Source organism: Protomyctophum parallelum (assembly GCF_964188405.1).
Source record: "Protomyctophum parallelum genome assembly, chromosome: 1".
NCBI lineage: Eukaryota > Metazoa > Chordata > Actinopteri > Myctophiformes > Myctophidae > Protomyctophum > Protomyctophum parallelum.
Window position 1 is genome coordinate 76,753,595 of NC_139697.1, and position 22,211 is coordinate 76,775,805.

The window sequence follows — 22,211 nt, forward strand, 5'->3', positions numbered from 1 at the left end:
GTAGGCTAAAGGGGAAGTTATATAGGTTCTACAGGTAGATTTCTAGTGGAATTGTCGTATAATTTAGATAAATGAACTGTCTAAATTGAAGTGTTTCACTACAGCGTAAAGTATCTCTCTCTCTCTCAAAATCTAAGAGACAGGGAGCATTTACGATTCACACCTGAAAACAAAGGGTCATTGTTTCTAACCCCTTTGAAGCTCACTCCCCTGGAGGGGAGAGGTTTTAGAAATTTACCCCAGACCATGTGTTACCATTTGGTACTTGTAAACTAATTCCAAAGGTTAAACTCAATGATTTTATAAATCTGTCACTATAGAAAGATGAGACTCTAACTATTAATAAGTGAGTTTAACTCGTCTCTTTTAAAATGTACGATAAGAACATAGGGTTTCGCTTCACCGTGTTGGTTTTACCTCTTAAGAGAAAGTGTTCAGTTTTATTTTATAGTTCCGTTAAACATTTCCTAACTACAAGTGTTTCCATTTTTCATATACTTTTAAGGTATGATTAACCATGTTCATAAGAGTGCTCAGTTTCATCTAAAGACCGGTTATGTTTTAACTACAATTTGTCATTGTATCTTTAAAATAGTCATCTGTTTTAGTGCAAGGTTAGAAGTTACTAATGTCTAGTGTCTCTGCCAGAGAGGCCCGCCTCTGTGAACCTGTATGAGCTAGTAGCAGATATTTCATTGGTCAAGAGTCAGGAAACGCCTGCCGTATGTCCGGGAGAGGAGGGACCTATAGTTACAATATAAGGACAGGGTGGAGGGTTGATCGAGGTTCCTGGATCCGGTCAACTCATTTCGGCTATCGAGTTTACTGTGTGTTGTTTAATCCGGAGAACCCGCAAAGGACGTTTCCTTTGTCTGTGCTTTGCCTTGACTGCTGGACTGTTTTTTACTACAAATAAAGCTGCCTGCTTTGTAACCTCATACATCGGTATTCTGGCCTCTTTTCCTGCACTGCCGTGCGCTGAAATACACCACAGAATGTTTGCATTGGGTTAAGAAAATAAGCTATGCAGCAAACAGAAATATACTGAAAATATACTGAAAGATCTCAAACAGAAAAACAAACAGGCCTACTGACCTAATACTAGCAGCATGGTTGCAAGCTAAAAAGCACATGGACCAACAGCACTAGAAATGTGGCCAGGAAACCTATAGAGCAGAAATGTTCACTCACTACCGGAAACAAACAGACACTCTTGTCAATAGGCCCAGCCAGAACTGGAAATCCTTTGAATGAATGTTCTGTTATAACCACTAAGCAAAAAGATCCAAGTGATATGAGGACAATGAAAAATGTCATACGGACTGTCATGAATTTGATGGAGTTTTTTAAGTTTGAAGATAGCTTATGCTAATATGCTTACATTTAACCTTAACACTGGCATGACTGAAGTAAGGCCACCTACCACTACCACGCAAGCTGAATTAAGGTCAAAAATACCTTTTTTCCCTGCAATGTTATTGGCTACTGTCTTCAGAGGCTTTTGACGAAAGGTAATCAACTTCGAAATCTCAAAATGGATGAGAAAACCTCACAGACAAAGTTAAAGATTGAACTTTTTAACCACTCTTACGCCCTATATACTTAAGGTAGTTGGCCGAGGTCCTATTCTAGAGCTGCTATTTTTGGCCCAGAATGATTTGGCCCAGGTTAATTGTACTTACACTAATAATTATTACATTATGGAATTCTGCATGTGCAGTGCTCGGTTATGCTACAGGAAATGTTTGAGGAGCTCTGAGTGCATTGCTGGCTGCATGTTTGTCAAACGAAGTTGAACTTTAATTTATCTTGCCAAACAAGTTCTCTGAGGACAAAGTTGTTTTATACTCCATCGGTTCCCAACCTTTTCTCAGGATCAGAGCTCACTTGAAAATCTCAAAGGCATTCACAGGCCACCGATCTGACAACTTAACTCGGCAGCCAAATCCGTGTGCATTTTCATGTTTATTTTAATTATCAAACAATTGTATTCCGCCTTCAATCAATGGAACTAGCATTGTTTTGGCAATTATTTGGGGCCCACTTGCATATGCTCATGGCCCACAGGTTCTGAATCACTGCTATCTATGTGATAGAGCAGTTTGTTTTCATCAACCCACGACATGCTTTGACATAATTTGTCGGTGACATATTTTGCCATTTCTGGTGACAGACACAGCAGACACAGTGACTGTGCCATCTCTCCCCAATAATTAATTGCCATCTGGTTGTGTTTGGAAATTGGTACCCATCAGATAAGGATGTGTATCTCCTATGTCCTCCTAGGCTAACCTTTCTTCAAAACTGTCCATGGTACGTTGTTGCTGGTAGATTCAGATTGTGTTAATAAAACGGCATAAATCACATGCACACCTTGAGTTTCTGACTAAGGATGCAACTAATAGATAGCCAGTGGCACAATGAGCCGATTATTCTGTTATTTAACAGTCAATAAAAACATAAAAATAAAATATATAAATTGTTTCAAGATTTAATTAACAGTGTAGCCTAAGGCTGAAATACAGTTAAGATGTCCCACATACGCAAATTAAAATGAAAAGCATAACATGTCATCCTGTTTTGGTATGAATCCAGTGAGCACAGCTAGTGGCTTCGGATGTTGCGACAATGTAATGACCGTCATCATCAGCCCTTATCATGACCACGTAGCCACTATGGACATTTTCTACCTACTGACGTAGTTATCAGCCACTCGCGGTAGGCAGTATGTAGGAAATGTCCATGGATGTTCTGATAAGGCGCATTCTGACTTGAATCGGTTGATAACATCAGAAGCGGGTGGCACAGCAGTATGTTGAGTGGGGCAGTCTGTTGGGTAGGCAGTCTAGGACGGTTAACAGAGAACATAAGGCTAAGGTAGGCAGTCTAGGGAAAACACGAAACGGACAATTAGATCACGGATGTTAACCCTACCCCTGTCATTTCCAGGGGTTGGGAAACCTCTCCACTTCGTTTACTTGCCCATTGTCCTCAGCAATAAGATTAGTAGCTAGATCAGTTGCCTCACATTCTCCCTCCCCCATCCAGCCATAAATAATGGATGGCTTGGACACACTGGTGCTAATTTTAATTGATTGCATGTTGCTTGTGCAGCTGTTATATTCGAGCACCATTTCACAAATATTACATGCAATTTTGTCATCATCTTTCCTTGTGAATTGGTCCCAAACAGAGCTACTGTACACCATCACCATCGCTCTTAAGTTCTCTCTCTGAACTAGTACCTGGTGCGCAAATGGGTATTTATTATTATGCAAATTGACCAAATATATGTTTAGCACCGCAGGTAATCCTTAATAAAAAATCACACACGTGTGAACTGAGTGGTGCAATTCCCCCCCCCCCCCCCCCCCCCCCCTCTCTCTCTCTCTCTCTCTCTCTCATTAGAGACACTACCCCTCTCACTGTTTCTGGCGCCCCCTACTGCTATTATTAAGTCACATACTCGTGCTCTCACAGAGGCGGACACACACAAACAGGTACGAGGACATTGCAAGCTGGTTGTAGGAGTGGTTGCACCACTCAAAAAAATCACACCCGTGTGAGTGGTGCAATTCCCCCCCTCCCACCTCTCTCTCTCTCTCTCTCTCTCTCTCGCTCTCTCTCATTAGCAGGCAGCAGGCACATCACTATCACTCTCTGTTTCTGGCGCCCCCTACTGGTACTAATACGTCACATACTCGTGCTCATGACAGACACATACATAGATAGATACGCACGGACATTGCTGGTTGTAGGAGTGGTTGCACCACTCAAAAAATAGAATAGAAAAGTCGATAAGCATATTCAGTCTTTTTCTTCTTTTTTAAACGGCTGACAGGCTAACCATTGACAACCATACTGAAAATCTCTGAGATGCAAGAGATGTCAAATTGGACTTTGGCAAGGCAATGCATTAGTTTCTCCGCAATTATGTCATTTTGTTCTAACCAGAGACGGAACTAAATCTGTAGAAACAGCGTTCCGTTTTTATAGACCAAATATCTGGAACAAACTCTCCCAGAAAAGTGCTCTGTGTCTTACTACTTAATGTTTTGTGTGAAGCACTTTGAATGACCTAGATTGCCTTGCCCATTGTTATTATCGGTATCATGATGAAGATAGATAAACATTCAAATGCATGGCACTCACCGGCCGTGGAGCTGTTTGATGGTCCAGGACGTGTTGCAGTTGGAGATGCAAATTTGAAGCTGCTTGGGGTATGCTTCTGAGGAGAGAGCGAGGTGCTTCGAGGACGCTTCTCTGGAGAGGAGAATGGAGTGCTTGGACCTCGCTTTTGGGGAGAGAACGATGTGGTGCTTGGACTGGGCTTCCGAGGAGACAACGATGTGGTGCTTGGACTGGGCTTCTGGGGAGAGAACGCTGTGGTGCTTGGACTGGGCTTCTGGGGAGATTTTGTCGTACCTGTAGGTTGAACACACAGGAGTTGTAGATGCTGAGGTGTAAACTTAAAAGTTGTAAAGTTAAAGTTCCCAAAGTTTCCAAAACGTCTCAATGATCCACAAATACCCATGACATGGCCACACTTGTACAAGATGGATTAGAGGGAGTCATTAATTTATTTATTATAAAGAATCTTACCATTGCCAGAATATGGAGTGGGATTTCCAATCCTGTCTCCAATTTCCTCAGCCGACTTAATTACGTCCATGTCCAATATAATAACCACACGTCTGAAGAACAAACACAAAGTACAAAACATAATTATGCCTCTGCCAGCAGACAGCTGTGCCCGGAGGCACATGATATCTCAGGAACGCCTTGAGGGAATTAACATGCACTTGGACTCAAAGGTGAAATGATTAGAAGTAGGAGGCCAATGTCATTGCGACTTATGCACATGCATAAAGTGAATGGAAAATCGAGTGGCAAATCGCGTGGCAAAGTGAATGGCAACAAAGTGAGTTTAACATCGTTTAACGCAATCAGATAGGACTTTTCTGTTTGGATGTAGGCCACAAAGTAGTTTTTTGCCACCGAGTAGGCGTCCCAGATAACTTCTGGGTATGATGATGATGTCACACGTTGACACGCAGCAGCGCAGCCCCATACCTCTATATGTTCATAAAATGTCTTCAAAGACTTCACTATATTACTATAAAATAGCATAGTACTATATGTATATAGTAGGCCTATATGGGTAGATAATGAGTATAGTACAATATACAGTATATTATGAATCTGGACCGACACAGCTGCGAACTGCAACATAACTGGTTGGTGGAGGCACACAACCACAATGTGTTTTTCTACTTTAATACATATAGAGCACAGGAGCCCAAGGAGTTAACCCATTCAGGCCTGGCGTCGAAATGTAAAAAAAAAAAGTTTTCTAAATCATGAATCATGACAAATAGCAGACCTACAAGTTCATAGCGTGCCACTCGGTGGCACACTATGAGCTTGTAGATCTGCTATTTTTCAATAGCTAAATTATAACATAATGTATGTATAACACCAAAAGGGGTTCCCGCTCAAAATGGGTTAAGTGAGGGGAGGAGGAAGAAACGGAGAGAGGAGGTAACTAAAGGGCAAAATAATGCATGAATGAATACTCTTACCTTCCATCTGACAGTGTGTTGGTGGTTGTCCTATTCAGCTGGCACACACAGTGAACTGCCATCCGCTCAGACAGACTGTTTAACTGGGTTGCTAGCATGAAGTCTACACACAGAAACAAGTGAATAAGCATGTGCATTGTGCAGCGTGCACAAACAGACCCACTTTCCTTTAGGTACCATCTCAGAAAGACTAGCTATTCGAATGGAAAACTGGTTAGATTAAAATCAGTTATAAACACACTGCACACGTATCCCAAGCTCAAAACTTCAATTACCGACACCATATGCAACTGAACATAGAACAAATGTTCCAATACATACTAAATGATATGATAAATGTTGACTAGGCCAAAACATTCACATTCTGTCCGGGAAAAAAAATAGCTGAAATTGAGGCAATGTCCCTGTCCTTATTTTAAAAGTCAGTGCTAGTCATAATATTAGCCATTTTCTTCCTCAAAAATTGCCTTTAACAGGTAGGAAAGTATCATCAAAACAATTGGAAGCGAGACAAACTGGTAGCCATAACAAAGTACACAGTATATATATATATATATATATATATATATATATACTTTTTTTTTAAAGTTTTCCCGACAGAGACACCTGGGATTCACAGCCAGGTCTTCTCCTGTGTGGACTCACTGGACTGGGAGACCACACATATAGCGCTCACTCATGCAGAGGGAATCTCCTCTTGGCAAGAAGGAATCCCCTCTTGGCTAGGGGAATTACTGGGCTTAATATAAGCTTCAAGCAGTTGTCAACCAACAGGTGTCCTACTAACACAACAATCTACATTTCTAAATGGAACAGTAGCGAGACCACCGCTAAGCACTTGCACATGTTCTGGCATTATTGTAATCATTATTTATTTATACGTTTATTTAACAGGGACAATACAAAAACAATGTATCAAGTTGCAAAAACATGAAACTGTTGCATTGTACGTAGGGTTTATAGCCAAAGGCTAATTTGCAGCCCTACAGTAGTCACTGTTTAGGGACTGGGGTTCTATAGTTTTGGCTCAGGTTCGTTTTTTGGCTTAATCTATGTCAGTGTTTCCCAAACGTTTTCATGTCAAGGACCCCCAAAATGATACTCATTAGGCTGCGGACCCCCTATTTGAAAATATATGCCAAGGACCCCCATAAGAGATTGTTTTTACAGCTCTAGCAGTGATTTTCAACCATTTTCATTTCAAGGGACCTGACTTAGGCCTCTTTTAGACGGGGACCATCTCCATATAACACGTCAAAGTCCCGTTGCGTTCTCATTTTTTCTTACCCTTTACACGAGAACGCACAAGTTATGATATAATGTGCTATTATGCTATACTGTCGCTAGGTGGCGATAACGGGCTGCCAAATAGACAGGTCACCCACGTACAAGAAGAAGACGCAAGCGGCGCAACACTGCTCTGGGCGCGCCACGGGATGATATATATTTATTAAATAAACGTTGCTGCCGCGGCTGCCGTCTATCACAACTTCACAAGGCTTTTTATTTACATCATGGTTTTACATTCAACATCGCTGATGAGCAGCACTTTGTAGGCGAGGAGGGAGGCTTGTTCAGGAACTCCATTATATCATAATGATATTGCTCTGCATCAATGTAATAAACATAGGCTATGCGCTGCCGCTGTGAGCCAATTAACGTGAGCCATGATGTCATAAGTTTTGCGGATTCACCGTTTTGCCTGTTTATATGGAGACCATAGGAAACGGTGTTCTCAAAGATTTGCACTCTGGGAGGCGTTTTCACTTCGATGCGTTTTCACCTCCTGAGAACACCGTTCTCGTCTAAATGACAGCGCTAAACGGTACTTTATTTTGCCGTTTTTTATGAACACCATCCTCGTGTAAATAGCACCTTAGGCTACGGTCCCCTATTTAATGGTATTTCTATCTCTGGGACCCCCAATTTATATTGTAAAATCACTAAATTTAACTGAGATTGTACAAATGGAACCAAATTTGTGGTACACTCTGTGAGTTACAGACCCATAAGGGTCCATTTGGTTACTAACTATCATTTAGCTTGGGACCTCCTGGAACTCCCTCAAGTACCCCTGGGGGTCCCCGGACCCAATTTTGGGATATATTATTATTATTATGCTACAACAATATGTGAATCTTTCCCTCTAAGATTCCGTTTCCATTAGGACAGATTGAAAATAACTTTTTTTACTTGGTGTTTAACCACTGTAGCCTCGAAAACCCAGACGTTTTTATTTCCAAGGAGAAACCACTTGAACCCCATCAGCATCCTTATTCGGTGGTGAACATTCGCCAGAAATAGCCGATCACACCGTGACCAAATATATTCAAAGAATCCCTGGACTTGTGTCACTGTGTCACGGCATCTACTGTACTTTGAGAAACCCTGCTCTACGGTCTACCATAGGTTGAAATTATGTTTAATTAATTCAAATATGTTCTGGATCACTCACAGCTTTTTAATGTTCAGCACTTTAACATTGTACCAAGATAACATGCATACAGATAGAAGCCATGTGAATGTGTCATGGATGCTGCTATAGTACTCACAGATGCTGGAGTGCACACCGTCACTCATCATCAGCCGGAATTTGGGTGGGCCGGGGCGGGCGGAGTTGGCAGCCACCTCACCAATCTTCTGCGGAAAGCCACAAAATGAGCAACTGTGTTTTAACCTTTTAACTCAACAAAAATAGATGAAAAATATAGCGTCTTAATAAATAAAATCTCAATTTTTTGGGAAGTAAATGTTGTACAAAACTGTTCCCAACAATAACACTGCTATTTTGAATACAAATTATCCAACGAATTATTGGTAAATAATTGGCTATAAACTTTACTGACCTAAGCCCTGTGATGTTAACTGTAGTTTTGCGTTACAAGGATATATCTATCAACATTGAAAATAATGTGCACATTGTGTTCACAGCTTAATTTCCGTTATGTTTGGGGGGGGGGGGGGGGGGTCATGTTGATACATGTTTATGAGAGGATCCATGCACATGCAGCTTAATTGATGTCGTTGTTGAATGCCTTTTTTTAACTTACCAGCACTTGAAGCACCGGTCTGTTCACCCCCTCATTTTTCATCAGGGCCTACACAGGACACCAATAATAATGTTCAACACTTACCAAAATAATGTTTGCCATGCTGCAAGCAACAGAGTCTACTGCACGTTATTGCTGCATGATATCTGCTCCAACAGCATTAGCATATGCAAGAAAATTCTCATCAGGTATTTCAATCATTATTATAGTTTATTGACAGCGCCTACCTCAACGGCCCCCTCTGTTAATGTTACAACCATATCTTCTCAATACTTCATCAGCTGATTAGTGTTTAGAGCCACTGGAGATGAAGAGCCGTTGAACTTGACGTTATTATTACACGTATAATACTTGTGTTTTGGTTTGGTGTTTTACAGGGCTGCTGTTTGGACATGCGCAGTCTTCGCGAGACTTGTACTGCTTCCTGGTTTGTTTCAGACATTAAAGAAGGAACAGTCACATACGTCACGTCCTGTGTGCTTTGTCTTTTTATTTTTCAAACGTTTATTTGATTGACAAAATGTCAAAGGCAAGTGTTTTATTCCGGTTTATTCAGACGCGTGTCCACCCGCGGCTGTCATTGACTTCAAACCATTAATATTGCATGAAACGTTTAATTCTCCAGTTTGCCTGGCAGCCTGGCCATGCAGTGCCTGACGTAGCTGACCGTTCTTTCTTTACACAGCCTTGGTTGGTTGCGCCACATGCATGCTGCTCGCTTAGTGAGCATAGAGTTATAATAATAAAAATACACAATTTATTGTTACGAACAGATTATATTGCTTCTTGTTTCCATAATGGATCTTCCATGCGTCCAGTGGCAGGATCATGTTGCACAGAAGTGGTCCAGACTGGATCCTGCACGTAAACAGTGCTTTACGTCTCTGCTGGAGATAGATGATGTTTTCCAGTTTGGCTTAACTCAGACAAAGTGAGTTAGTGTACCTCTTCTCTTCATCTCATCTATCACCTTACACACTGTTCTATAACTGTTATACATTGTAAAGTAAGACTGTGCTGTAATTGTAAGACTCCTTTAATTGCTTTTGCTTAATCCACCTCCTAATCCTCCTGATGTGATGAATCATATCAATTTGGCAATGAATTTTTGTTTGTTTACTACCAGTGTTTACTACCAGTGAGCCACTTAAAAAGTGAAATTGGATTGCATTCAGGTCGTTTTGTCTATTTCTCCCATCCAGTCAAGGGGATGTGGACCTTCTCTCGAGCATCTCCAAGACCAAGGCACAATTGGTGCAGAAGGACCCAGAGAAAGCAGCTATTTGCAGGGAAAGGGGCAACTCTTGCTTCAAGACCAGAGACTACACAGGAGCTGCCCTGCACTATTCACAGGTCTGAGCACAGTCGGTACACATGGCTGCATAGTCAAAATGAGTGAGAAAAGTACAGTTGTAACCAAATGGTAATGGACCCTTTAAGGCAGTGGTTCTCAACCTTTTCACACACTCAAATATGGGTCTGATACACAAGATTCGATACACCACTGACCAAGATGCCCATGTGTCTAAATACTTCCTTAATGTTAACGAAGTCCACACCCACAACACCAGAGGGAGTGCAACAAACCATGTGCAACCCAGATTCGGCATAAACATGGGACTCAATTATTTTCGCTCCTATGCCACCAAAATGTGGAACGCCCTACCAACAGTCATGAAGACATGTGAATCCCTTGACTCCTTCAAAACCGCTCTCAAAGGGCACCTATACGGACGGCTGCAATTCGAAACTGGCTCCCGTAAAAATCTGAATCCACCTACTACCACCCACCCCTTTCCTTCCTTTTCCCTTTTTTAACAAAAGCACGATTTGAACAAGGTGGACCCTCTTGTAAACAAGTGTAATGCTTTGTTGGGTCGTCCACTCACAGTTAACAGTCTTTGTATTGAGTTGCGCTTGAAATGTACTGTAATTCTGCAAACTGTTAATAAATATTTCAATCAATCAAAAAAGAAAACACCCTGACAAGCACTTGGCTTTTTCAACCTCATGCATTGCCATCTGGACAAAGATACAGAACCTTAGCATGGAAAAAGGTCAGTTTTAGTAGGAGTTTTGTCCCGGCCCTCAGCCATTGCGGCATTAAACAAACTGTCCTGCTGATAGGATGGTTCTGTGTACAGTGAGGACCTCATGTTTATGTATTTTCTTGGTGATATGTTGTTCTGTGCTATGTTGTTGTTTTGTTTTTGGTGTTTTGAACAGACTGTGAAAATGAATGTCCTTCAGGACAATTATTATTGGCAGATCTACAAGCTCACAATGTCTTGCAAGAGTCGCAACGCAAGGCGTTGTGAGCTTGTAAATCATCTATTTTCACAATTGTTCTTATATTATTTGATAATTTGGCCAATGTTTGACCAGACTTTTATAGTATAGTCAATAGTGTGTTGATTACTTTTGATGCAGTAATGTTGTTTTTTTAAGGTATAAAAAATTGTCACTTAACTGTCAACCCTGTGAAGACAGTTGTTTTTGTGCCGAAGAGACCATTTCCAAGTTCCAGCTAACCCCTCCTCAGTTTTTATGATCTTTTAATTGGCCCTCCAAATACCCACAGGGCTTAAAGTTCTCAGTCCTGGGGACTAATTTGTGCCACTCCATGTGTACTCACACAATTGTGAATTGCTGTGACATGGGGTCAGCTCTTTTCTATCTAGTGTCATATCCATTTGTAAGTTCTGGCAGAAAACATGTATTTAGTCAAATATCTCCACTTTGCCTCAAGATTCACATTGACCACATTCTCTTTACAGGATGGGATGCTATGCCATTCACACACAGTAGCATTAAACGCGTTTAAGTGTCCCTCAATGAGAGCATAATGTATGAAGCAAACAGACAGATGTGATTACTCTACATTGACCCCTGTCAGTTTGTCGCATTTTTGAGTGATTACACACAGCGTGACAAATTAGAATGCGACCACCGCGGTTGGAGAGCAAACTAGTGATATTTTAGCATTTCACTAGAGAGGGACTATGTTTAGAAAAAGGTCCCGCACATTGTCTAGAACTTGCAAAAAGGACGCTCTTTATTAAATTGACATTTCGTCTTCACAGGACAGACGGAGAGGGACTAAACAGTATATTGAAAAGTCCTAATAATAAAATTCTGTCACACAACTTAATGTATGGAGTCATCATGACGGTTGTCCTCGTCCAGAGACAAGATCCTTTAAGAAATGAATGAAATATTCTTGATAATGTAAATCTGAAAATGTGTACCTTTTGCTTTGTGTGATGTCTTATTTTACACACATGTATCAACACTCTTCCCTCTGTCTGTCATCTCTTATCTGTGCAACAGGGCGTGTGTTTTGCACCCCAAAGTTCAGAGCAGCTGTCTCTGTGCTACGCTAACCGCTCTGCAGCACTCTGCCATCTGCACTGTTACCAGGTGAGATTGATTTTCACATGCTAATTATCCTACTTAGGGTGTGTCGTCACACACACACAAGTAATGACCAGGCCACAGCTTTTTAATTGTTACTGCATAGTATTTTGATGCACCCAGAATCACAATTTTCATCAATTAGTTATAGGTCTACAGTAGCTCTCGAGTCTCCTATTTTCTCTGCAATTCTGACTGCAGCGTTTCTCGTCTCCTCAGGAATCTCTTGATGATATCAACAGGGCCTTAGCGTTTGGCTATCCCTCTCATCTGCAATACAAACTACAGGATCGCCGTGCGCAATGCCTCAGCCATCTCTCTTTGAGTCAAAGAGGAAAGCCAGATTATCCTGAACCAAACTCGGGAGATACGAGAGGAACTGGAGACACAACACATGTAAAACCAGCCAACAAATCCATTCATAACGGCATTGATCCACCGGCAGGCATTTCTCCAGGAGTAGCCGTTTCCTTCAGCCCAGAGAAAGGGCGACACCTGGTGGCTACAGAGAGAATAGCATGTGGACAGGTGATTCTTGAAGACAGGCCATACAGCTGTGTCCTCATACCGTGGACGGAGGAGATGAGAAAGAATGAACGGAGGACAGAGACCAAGGAGAGAGGATTGTTCGGGACAGAGGACAGACACTGTCACAGGTGTTTGAGGGAGACATTATGTCCTGTGCCCTGCGAAGGATGCAGCTGCAGCCGTTACTGTTCACGTGAGTGTCGGCAAGAGGCATGGGAGGAGCATCATTGCTGGGAGTGTCCGCTTGGTTCGCCGCTGATGGCACTGGGTGTGATGTCACAGCTAGCCCTTAGGGTCACACTGAAGGCGGGGTTAAAAGGTGTCCAAAGTGCCAGGGAGCCAGTGAAAGACGGGAACAGTAGTTATAAACCAGTGACGGAGCCCGGGACCGAATGTTCTATTACTGGTACTTTATATGACAGTATTAATATGCAGCCATCATCCGTGCATTATGGTGACTCATACTCGAGTGTCTACCACCTGCTGCATCACGTCGACGGCCACAGTGCCAGTCTGCGTTTCCTCTGTGCTGTGACTGCTGCCATGCTTTACGTGACGCTTAGCAGGGCAGGGCCTCCACCTGTGCCTTGGGACCTCAAGGCATCCTCCTCTGTGACAAACGGCCAATCACAGGGCCCGGAAACCGAGGGCGGATCTGTAGGTTGGAATCCAGAGCTGTGGCTGCTGGGAAGTGTGGTTTTGAGGCACTTGCTGCAGCTGAGATGCAATGCTCAGGCAATAAGCATGCTCCAGGATACAGGTGAGTCAAAGATGCCAGTAAACCTAAAAGAGAATACTTTTTCACTTAAAGGACCATACAGATGGATGGGCTGACCATTTCCCAAAGCCATTCATTTCACTACTGTTTAAATCCTTCTGACTTGAATGTTGCTTTTTGTCATTACATGATCATTGCAGTTAAATGCATTTTAAAGTGGTTTTTAACTTTTTAACTGAATGTAAATTTCCCATTCTACCAAACAAACAGGGAATGTTACCGCCGTTGTAAACGTATTCATCTTGTCTCTGCATCCCACAGGTGTGACGGACTCTGTGGTCCAATCTAGCCACGAAGTCCGGATAGCCACGGCAATATTCCCGACACTGAGTCTTCTGAATCACTCCTGCTCCCCAAACACGAGCCTGGCATTCAGCCTAGGAGCAGGTGCACAAACCAGCTTGTCACACTCTGTACGCTCTGGCCCAGATGCATCGTCCCATGCCAGCGAGCGCATGGACAGATTCAGCAGCGGTGCCCGTGGTGTCGCCATCACTGTCAGAGCATCCAAAGACATCGTTCTGGGACAAGAGATCCTGCACTGCTATGGTAAGAAAAGGTTTTCTACTGTTTCCATGTCTGTTCAGACATGTCTGTCCGTCTGTCTGTCTAAATATTTGTGCTTGTCATGCAGTGTTATTTCATGATATGGTGTCTAGTTGTCATAGATACACTATACAGTGGTTCCCAAACAAAAAGTGCTGTTTGTAGTACGTGCAAGTGAATCACATTGATTCGGCCCTGCGCCCAGGACCCAAACTAGTGAAAATAGCAGATCTACAAGCTTCCATTTTTCTAGGAAATTATTTAGAAAAATCATTAGAAAAAAAATTAGGTTTCTTTTATGTTTTTGAAATAATCATAATTAAAAACTTTTTTTTTTTTTTTTTTTTTATATATTTTTTGTCCCACGATTTTGTAACCCATTTTTCACCCCAGTGTCAATCATCTAATGTGATCCTGGGCTCTACACACCCTCCGCCAACCTAGGGAGAGCAACGGACTTAACTCATGCTTCCTTCATGCTTGAGTGTCCAAGTTGCTCCTTTACACCTGACAGGGGGGAGTTTCCCTGGTTGGACGTAGCGCGTGGAAGGAGCACGTTATTCCAACCAGTTCCTTTCCCCTCCATCAGGCGTCCCGGCTGGCCAGGGGGAGGCAGTTTAGAGACCAGGATTACTGCATGTTTTTGTGAGGGTACCTACCCTAGGGGACACGGGGAGAACATGCAAACTCCACACAGAAAGGCCCTTTCGCCAACCCCGCCTTCGGGTATGGGCACTGATGACGCGGAGGAGGAAACACGCCGCCAGCACCCACAGCGCCCCGAGCGGGAATCGAACCCAGGACCTTCTAGCTGTGAGGCGACAGCACTACCAACTGTGCCACCGTGCCCCGATGAAAAACTAAATTTAGGAGACAAAAAATAAAGGGATGTTTACTCGAGTCCTGACCCATAACAATGTGTCTGCGTCCCACAAACGGGTCCCGACCCACTGTTTGGGAAACTAATAACACCCCATCTTTCGTCCTTCAGGTCCTCACAGCAACAGGATGGCTATGTGTGAACGTCGGCGCCTGCTGCAGGAACAGTACTACTTCCTGTGCACGTGCGAGTCATGCGTCCAGCAACAGGAGGAGGTAGAGGAGAAGACAGCGGGCAGTCGGCAGGGGTCAGGCGCCTCTGGACTGCAGTGTGCCAAGTGCAAAGGCTCCCTCAAGGTGGATGTCGATCTATTTTAGAACTTTTATTTGATTTATATGGGTGGGTGCCGAGACGCAAGTTCAGGGCTGCCGCAGAATACTTGGACTCTATCGATATCACTTCAGTTTAACCACTTGGACCCTCTATACTGAGTGAAATGGACTTGAGTTGCACTTTCCTGCGTTCTTTTTCAGTTTACGCTGAATCTCTTCACCAAAAATAGCTGATCTACAAGCTCACAACGCGTCGCAACGTGTCACGTGTTGTGAGCTTGTGGATCTGCTATTTTTGGTGAATGTTCCCCCCAGAATAGGGATGATGTGGTTCAACTGCTTAAATGACGTATATGAAGTATAAAGTTATGTTCAATTTGCCCAAAATGGAAACGGATATCCGTTGTTCTCATGACACATACTGTATCTTAGTAGGAAATATTTTACATATTTATGTAACGTAAAATGACTTAAATGTAAGGTGCTACTTATCTACTATCAATGTAATTCAGGGGTGCATTGGACAAATTTATTTTTTACAGGGGTGACCTGAGCCAAAAATATTTGAGAACCTCAAATAATTTGAGAACATGTTTTGTTTTTTTACACAAACAAACCATTTGCAGGAGAGTGTAGTTGTGTCTTTGTCAGCCAACTCACTTGCCATCTGGCCGTTTCAGAAATGTGAAGTGCAAGAAGGGGTCAAATATGTGTGTGCACAGCCGTCCTGCGGTCAGCATATATCCTCCTCTGAAGTGAGCCGCAGATTGCAGGAAGTGAGGAAACACTTGGAGAAAGCAGTGGACCTCATGGAGCGAGACAGGCCAGGTATGTGGCAGTGACAAATGCTACTGTAATCTCACGCAGGACTCCACTGTGACATTCCATTTCTAATGTCCGAAATGATGAAGTAATGGTGGCTCTCAGTCTCAAACCTTTCAATTTTAACGACCCCACCACCAAAATAGAGTTCCATTTGTATACTCTCAGAGTTACAGTCCTGTAAGGGTGTTTTCACAGGGGAAATGTAAAAGATGCAGTCTACCATTCATTGTCAATGGAAGGAAGTCAGCGACATGACCCAAAATGATACATTGCAGCTGCTCCAAACAACTCACAACGCGTCTTTGTGTTGTTGCGTCTGCCCGTGTGAAAGCACCATATGAGTCCCTTTTGGAAGTATCTTACAACAGCTTCTTACTGTATACATTATAATCCTTATTTGCTTTCACCTCAGATGAGGCCCTGAGGTTGCTGCAGAGGACCACAGTATCTCAGTCGGCGCTGATCCTCACAGAGAGCCATCTGTTACAGGGGGAGGTCGCAGATGCCATGGCCAGAGCACACGCAACAATGGGTGAGAATGCAAGTCATACAATTTATGTAATGAAAACCGAGTTGGAGATGAGTATCACGTTATGTTGGAGTCATCACATTTGTCAAGACGGCTATGGATCATGAATCCAACGTTTCAGCGACTTACTTTACAGGCCTTTTTCAAAACTTCCCCTCAGACAATTCCAGGCAACCTTTCTTCTGTTATTCAGGATATATTGAAGATACAAAATCAGCTGAGTTTGTTTTTTTTGCAATTTGTTTGAGGTCAAATGATATTATTACTGGGGTGGCTGTGGCTCAGGAGGTAGAGCAGGTCGCCTACATGTCGAAGTGTCCTTAGGCAAGACACTGAACCCCGCATTGCCTCCAGTGGTTGCCACCATTGGTGTGTGAATGTGTGAAGTGAGATCGCTGGCGTCGACTGTTCGGCGTTTCTCCTCCCAATGTATGAATGAATGGACCATTGTAAGCGCTTTGAGTAGGCACGTAGTGCATAGAAAAACACTTTAAAAATGCAATCCATTATTGCGAACGCAGTGAGCCACTTACTATGACAGCAAGGGCTGAATGTCTGTCTGTGTGTGTGTCTGTGTGTGTGTCTGTCCCACTGTTACACCACCCGCCCGCCACCAGAGGGCGCAGCTGTAGCACACACACACACACAGGGCGCAGCTGTAGCACACACACACACACGCACACGCACGCACACACACACACACACACGCACACACAAGCTGCGTTCGCTTCACGCGTTTGCGCGTCTTACTTGTTATTATTATTACTGGACTAAGGGGGTGACGGGATGAACGTGTTTCCACTCTGCTGTGGCTGTAGGTGACTGGACCAGTGCAGCTTCTCAGCTGCAGCGCAGTGCTGTGGCCATTCACTCGCAGTACGGAGAGGACAGCATTGAAATGAGCAGACAGCTCTTCAAACTGACTCAGCTACACTTCAATGGGTGAGTACAGTGATTCTCAAGTATTTTCATGTCAAGGACCCCGATTAGAAAATATTGGGTGCCATAAAAGAAGCTTGTAGATTGTGTTAAAACTTTTCCTCGTTTTGCTGGGGACCCCCTGGAATCCCCCCAAGGACCACTGAGGGTCCCTGGACCCTCACCGTATTGTGCCGACTAAGACGACTCTGATAATAAGACGACCCCCATTTTTTTTACAGTACAGTATATGGATCCTAGGGTTGAAGTGGTTAATAGGCTACTTGTGTCTCTGTGTTTGTCACTCAGTGGTGCCGTAGGAGCAGCCCTCTCTGTTATCCCAAGAGCCAGGCGACTCCTCTGCCTCCACTGTGGCCCTCAGTGCCCTGAACTACATGAGCTACAAGCAATGGAGGACTGCCTGCAAGGGTAGTCTTAATGTAAGGGTAGTCTTGTGTAAATACAACATACCTTGTTTATTTTGGGGGTTCCGATGAAGACCTGTGTACGGTATCTACATGGAGGTGGTATATTTTTGTATGGTTGGACAAGATCTTCAATGTTGTCTTGCACTCTGCTGGTAAGCCAGGAGTCAGTGATTTAATTGAGTTGATACTGTACAATACATGGAAAGAGACAGAAATTACATACATGTAGCTCCACCTCTTGGCCTCGAGGTGGCAGCAATTATCCATTGACAAATTCAGTCTCATAATAAGGTATCTGGATGGAGCATGTGTGAACAGAGGGGGCATGGTTGGAACATGCAGTGGCGGAACTACATTGGGCCGGGCCGGGAGGGGACACAGCATGACCGGGCCTCACCGAAACTGACTCCCAACAGCAATTTGTAAATTTATAAAAGAATAAAGTAACCGGAACGAGTCAAAAGTAAATGTTTTGAATGAAATGAAACCTCGTAGCTAGCCGAGCTGCATAGCACCTAGCTTTGGTAGTGTATCCTGCCGCGGCGCATAGAACACTATGGTGTTCTATGTGGCGCAGTGATACTGAACACAAAGAAAATAGTACCATGTGACAGAGCGGTCTCCGGTCAAAGTTGAACGAAAGTTGGTCTATGGTAGATATAGGTCAACAATACGAATTACGCTAGTTTTGTAGATTGGTTTATTTTTAATGCGTGGCCCCCAGTGACCCTGGAAACTACTTGATATTCCCCCAAACAGGAGCAGCACTCCTCGGCCAGTCATTTAATACCTTTGCAACCACGATATTTATGGTAAGCATTTCATACAGCTTCATGTCCAAAAATCCGAACCAAGTTCAACCCACCCTTTAAGGGGTTTAGAAGCGAAAAAGTCTGTTGTGGAGAAAAGGAACTCCACACATCTGCACTCCTCACAGAGTGATTAGCCTACTAATGAGTGACAGGTGCTGCCACTTTTGACGCGGGCTGAGGATGTCTGTTGGAGAGAGTGCAGACAGACTCCACGGTGCTTGTACAGTCTAGTGCAGTACATTCTCATCAGACATGATATTTTGCTAAAGTGTAGGCTATTATAGGCTATATAAGCTCTGTATCTGGTTAATTGAGGATGCGGGATTCGCGGGGGCCCGCTGATTTTATCAGTCGTGAGTGACTGTGTAAAAAATCGTCCATCGATCATCTGACAGCCCGGGCCCCCAGGAGGTCTGGGCCGGAGTGTGACCACCCCCCCTACCCCTCCGGTATCTCCGCCCCTGGGAACATGGTATGGCTTCTTGAACTGACCTACAAAATCAAATGTGTTACATGTTATAGCTGTCGTCCCTTTTTCGTTAAAGTCCATAATAGGTACATTTGCTTAAGCTGCACATGACTCGACAGCAAAGGTTTATTCAAGTCACAAAAGCCACTGGTCCAGTGTTAATTTTGTTGACTAGTGTAACCCAGTTACCAAACCGTCAGTCATGTGATCAGTATAAAACAAGAAATTATCACATAATGTTTTTTGTCAGGTGAAAGGGCTCCCATTTCTTTTTTTTCCTTTGAATGTCACACGCTGTTTAAAAAGTTCAATATATCTTCAAGTTCAACTCTCTTTTTCCCTTTCTCATTCATTGGTCTTCACTCACAGTCTCACACATTGAGCTCCCAGCCTGTTTCTGGTTTAAAAGCAGTCAATTTATGAATCTATATGCCAACCTGCTGTTATCCTTGTGTAACTTGCTACACTAAGACTAAAAGACTTGAAGATTTTGATATGTAGTCGACTAAGACTAAAAGAAATCAGATGACTAAAATGGGACTAATTTTGACTGAATCAGAATTTGCTGTCAAAATGAACACGTGGTATCAAAATTAACACACTGGTACACGGTACACCAAGCATGTATGAACACTTCTAGTGATCACTGCTGTTGTAAGAAAATGGCTGATCTACAAGCACTTTCGGCACGAGATATCGCTGTATGAAAGAATGAGAACTGAACGTTCACTCACTGTCGGGAGGAGAGGAGGAAGGGTTGCTGAGCAATGCAGACAAACTGCCAAACACAGAGTTCCTTAAGCATCAGCCTGGATTGCTGCCATGCAGTCGGATGTCCCTCGAGGTCAGGTCACAGATGGAAAGTGGATGGAAAGGTTAACTCGGGGCTGGTGCAGAGGGCAGGCGGTGTGAAGCTACCTCGTACATTATGTAACTCGCAGTGAAATCCAGCCGGAGGAGTGACATTGAGGATGTCATAAGTTATGCCATGTTTCATGGTCAACTCATTATCGATGTCATCAGCATGTCAATGCAAGTACTAAAGTGTAAAAAGAGGTGCTTATGTTATGTGTACATTTTTTACACTTGTGGTAAATTAACACTCAAGGATTTTACTGTGGTAAAGCTATTAGTGCTGAAATTAAGGTCAACTGAAAGTCGGAGTCTGAGTTTTCTCTGGAGGGTAATGATGCTGGCTGAGACTCAAAGCCATTATTAAAGCTTTCAGAGTAGTTGAATCCACCTTTTTAATTGGAAAAAATAAGATGGATTTTTTAAATATGTTGAAGTGCATTTTATTTTATTCATGTATTCATCAATTTACTGTTTGAGAATACCAAATTGTCTAATGCCACTGGAAAACAATGAGTATAAAACAATAAATCTGTTTAATCTAGGTATTAATTTTGGCCTTGGCAAAAAAAAAAAACCCAAATATATTATTTACATATAGTGCTTTCCATGTCTTGCACTTTATTCGTTGTGTGTAGCATATCAGATAACTGATATTTTATTTATTGGAGACATTCTCTCGAGCAGATCAAACTGCCCCAAGGGCACCACAGAACTAGAGATAACATAATGTAGCTATTCACAGGCCCTTTTACCATGGGCATATATACACACCCACCAAGTGTAACCTTTGAACTGATTGTTACATTATTACCAATGTCTGCTCTCACATCTGAGAAGAGCACAGCATTGTACACGGTTCGGTTGGCGAAGTCATAGGCCCTCATTTATCAATCGAGTGTAAAATCTGCCCCAAATTCGAGCCTAGGTTTTGGAGTACACTCACGTCGGCACGACAGTTATAAAGTGATCCCAAACAGCTGATCCTTCCTTTTTTTTTTTTTTTATATATATATTTTTTTGCGGCTTACGCCTTTTATTGATTTTTTTTTTAAGGGACAGATAGTAGGCTGACAGGAAACGGGAGAGAGATGGGGGGATGACATGCGGTAAAGGCCGTGTCGGGTCCGGGAGTCGAACCCGCGGCACACCGCGACTGGATCACCAGTCCGGTGCCCAGACCGTTACGCTACGGCCTGGGCCTGCTGATCCTTCCTTAATTTCATTCCTAGCATGAGTGATGAATATGACAGCTGAAATCAATCTGGCACGCCCTATGAAATCAAGCCTCGCCCTTGTTTTTGCGACATGAACAAATGCAATATGACCAAACAACGTATGGAAACCATAGTTACATGATGGAAAAATACAAATACAATACAATACAAAAATACAAAAGTTTGCCTTGCTGCCTGCCTCACACAACTCCCCTCCCCCCCCCCCCCCCCCCTCCTCATACAAACACACAGACGCACGCACGCGCAACTTGCAAGCCCAACTGGTGTGTTGTATCTTCTTAAATAAATAAAGAACGGACTCCTGCATGAATTAAATAATAGCTGTAGGTCTACCCTACACATGTTTCCCTCTCGCCTCGCTTGTCTGGCTGTCATGTCCACGCACGCACCAAGGCCACATGACATATCACAGTTGCATCGCCATGAATGGAAAACGTTTACTATATATTTATTTATATATATATATAATATATATATTTATATTTACTATATACATTTTACCCATTTGTGTGCAGTGCGTTAAAGGAGAATTCCATACTAAAAGGCTTTATTACCTTTCTTTGTAGTTGTTACGTCCCCATCAAAGAGGTCCAGGTGTTATTTTGTGCAAAAGCTCCTTATTGGCTATTTCCCCTACCATAAGCCCTAAATGAATTGCATTGAATTGAATGGGATGTATGGGGTGTTGTGCTAATTCGCTTATTTCCATCGAAATAAGTAGTAAAGTGTGCCGCTTGGGTTATTATTTACATTATGAAGAGAGGATATATACAAAATATATATAATTTTGAGCGATGGAAATAAGCGAATTAGCACAACACCCCATACATCCCATTCAATTCAATGCAATTCATTTAGGGCTTATGTTAGGGGAAATAGCCAATAAGGAGCTTTTGCACAAAATAACACCTGGACCTCTTTGATGGGGACGTAACAACTACAAAGAAAGGTAAGAAAGCCTTTTAGTATGGAATTCTCCTTTAAAGAAGTCATGTAGCCTATAGGAAAAGGCAACCCCATGCTGTTCTGACACACAGCCCACTGCTGTGTGCATGCTGTGGGTGGGTGAGTGTCGTGATGCCTGCGGCCC

The 22,211-nt window shown here is 43.0% G+C and overlaps 2 protein-coding genes across 2 annotated transcripts in view; one reads left to right on the top strand and one right to left on the bottom strand.

Annotated features, from left to right (window-relative positions):
• The window catches only part of LOC310875480 (replication protein A 70 kDa DNA-binding subunit-like), a 70,632-nt gene extending 61,629 nt beyond the window's left edge, over positions 1-9,003 (bottom strand). The window contains exons 1-6 of the mRNA XM_083788724.1: positions 8,860-9,003; positions 8,633-8,680; positions 8,135-8,222; positions 5,583-5,685; positions 4,603-4,694; positions 4,153-4,425 (exon numbers count right to left, since the gene is read on the bottom strand). Of these exons, the coding sequence (XP_083644850.1) occupies positions 4,153-4,425; positions 4,603-4,694; positions 5,583-5,685; positions 8,135-8,222; positions 8,633-8,680; positions 8,860-8,892 (637 nt within the window). The 5' untranslated portion in view covers positions 8,893-9,003. The remainder of the gene's footprint in view (positions 1-4,152; positions 4,426-4,602; positions 4,695-5,582; positions 5,686-8,134; positions 8,223-8,632; positions 8,681-8,859) is intronic.
• A 341-nt stretch (positions 9,004-9,344) lies between these two features.
• smyd4 (SET and MYND domain containing 4) lies at positions 9,345-18,090 on the top strand. The gene is made up of 10 exons (XM_083773178.1): positions 9,345-9,563; positions 9,835-9,985; positions 11,963-12,052; positions 12,266-13,334; positions 13,614-13,901; positions 14,890-15,074; positions 15,731-15,878; positions 16,288-16,407; positions 17,223-17,346; positions 17,632-18,090. The coding sequence occupies exons 1-10, from the start codon at positions 9,430-9,432 to the stop codon at positions 17,753-17,755; spliced, it is 2,433 nt and encodes an 810-aa protein (XP_083629304.1). The 5' UTR covers positions 9,345-9,429; the 3' UTR covers positions 17,756-18,090.
• The last annotated feature ends 4,121 nt before the right edge of the window (positions 18,091-22,211 follow it).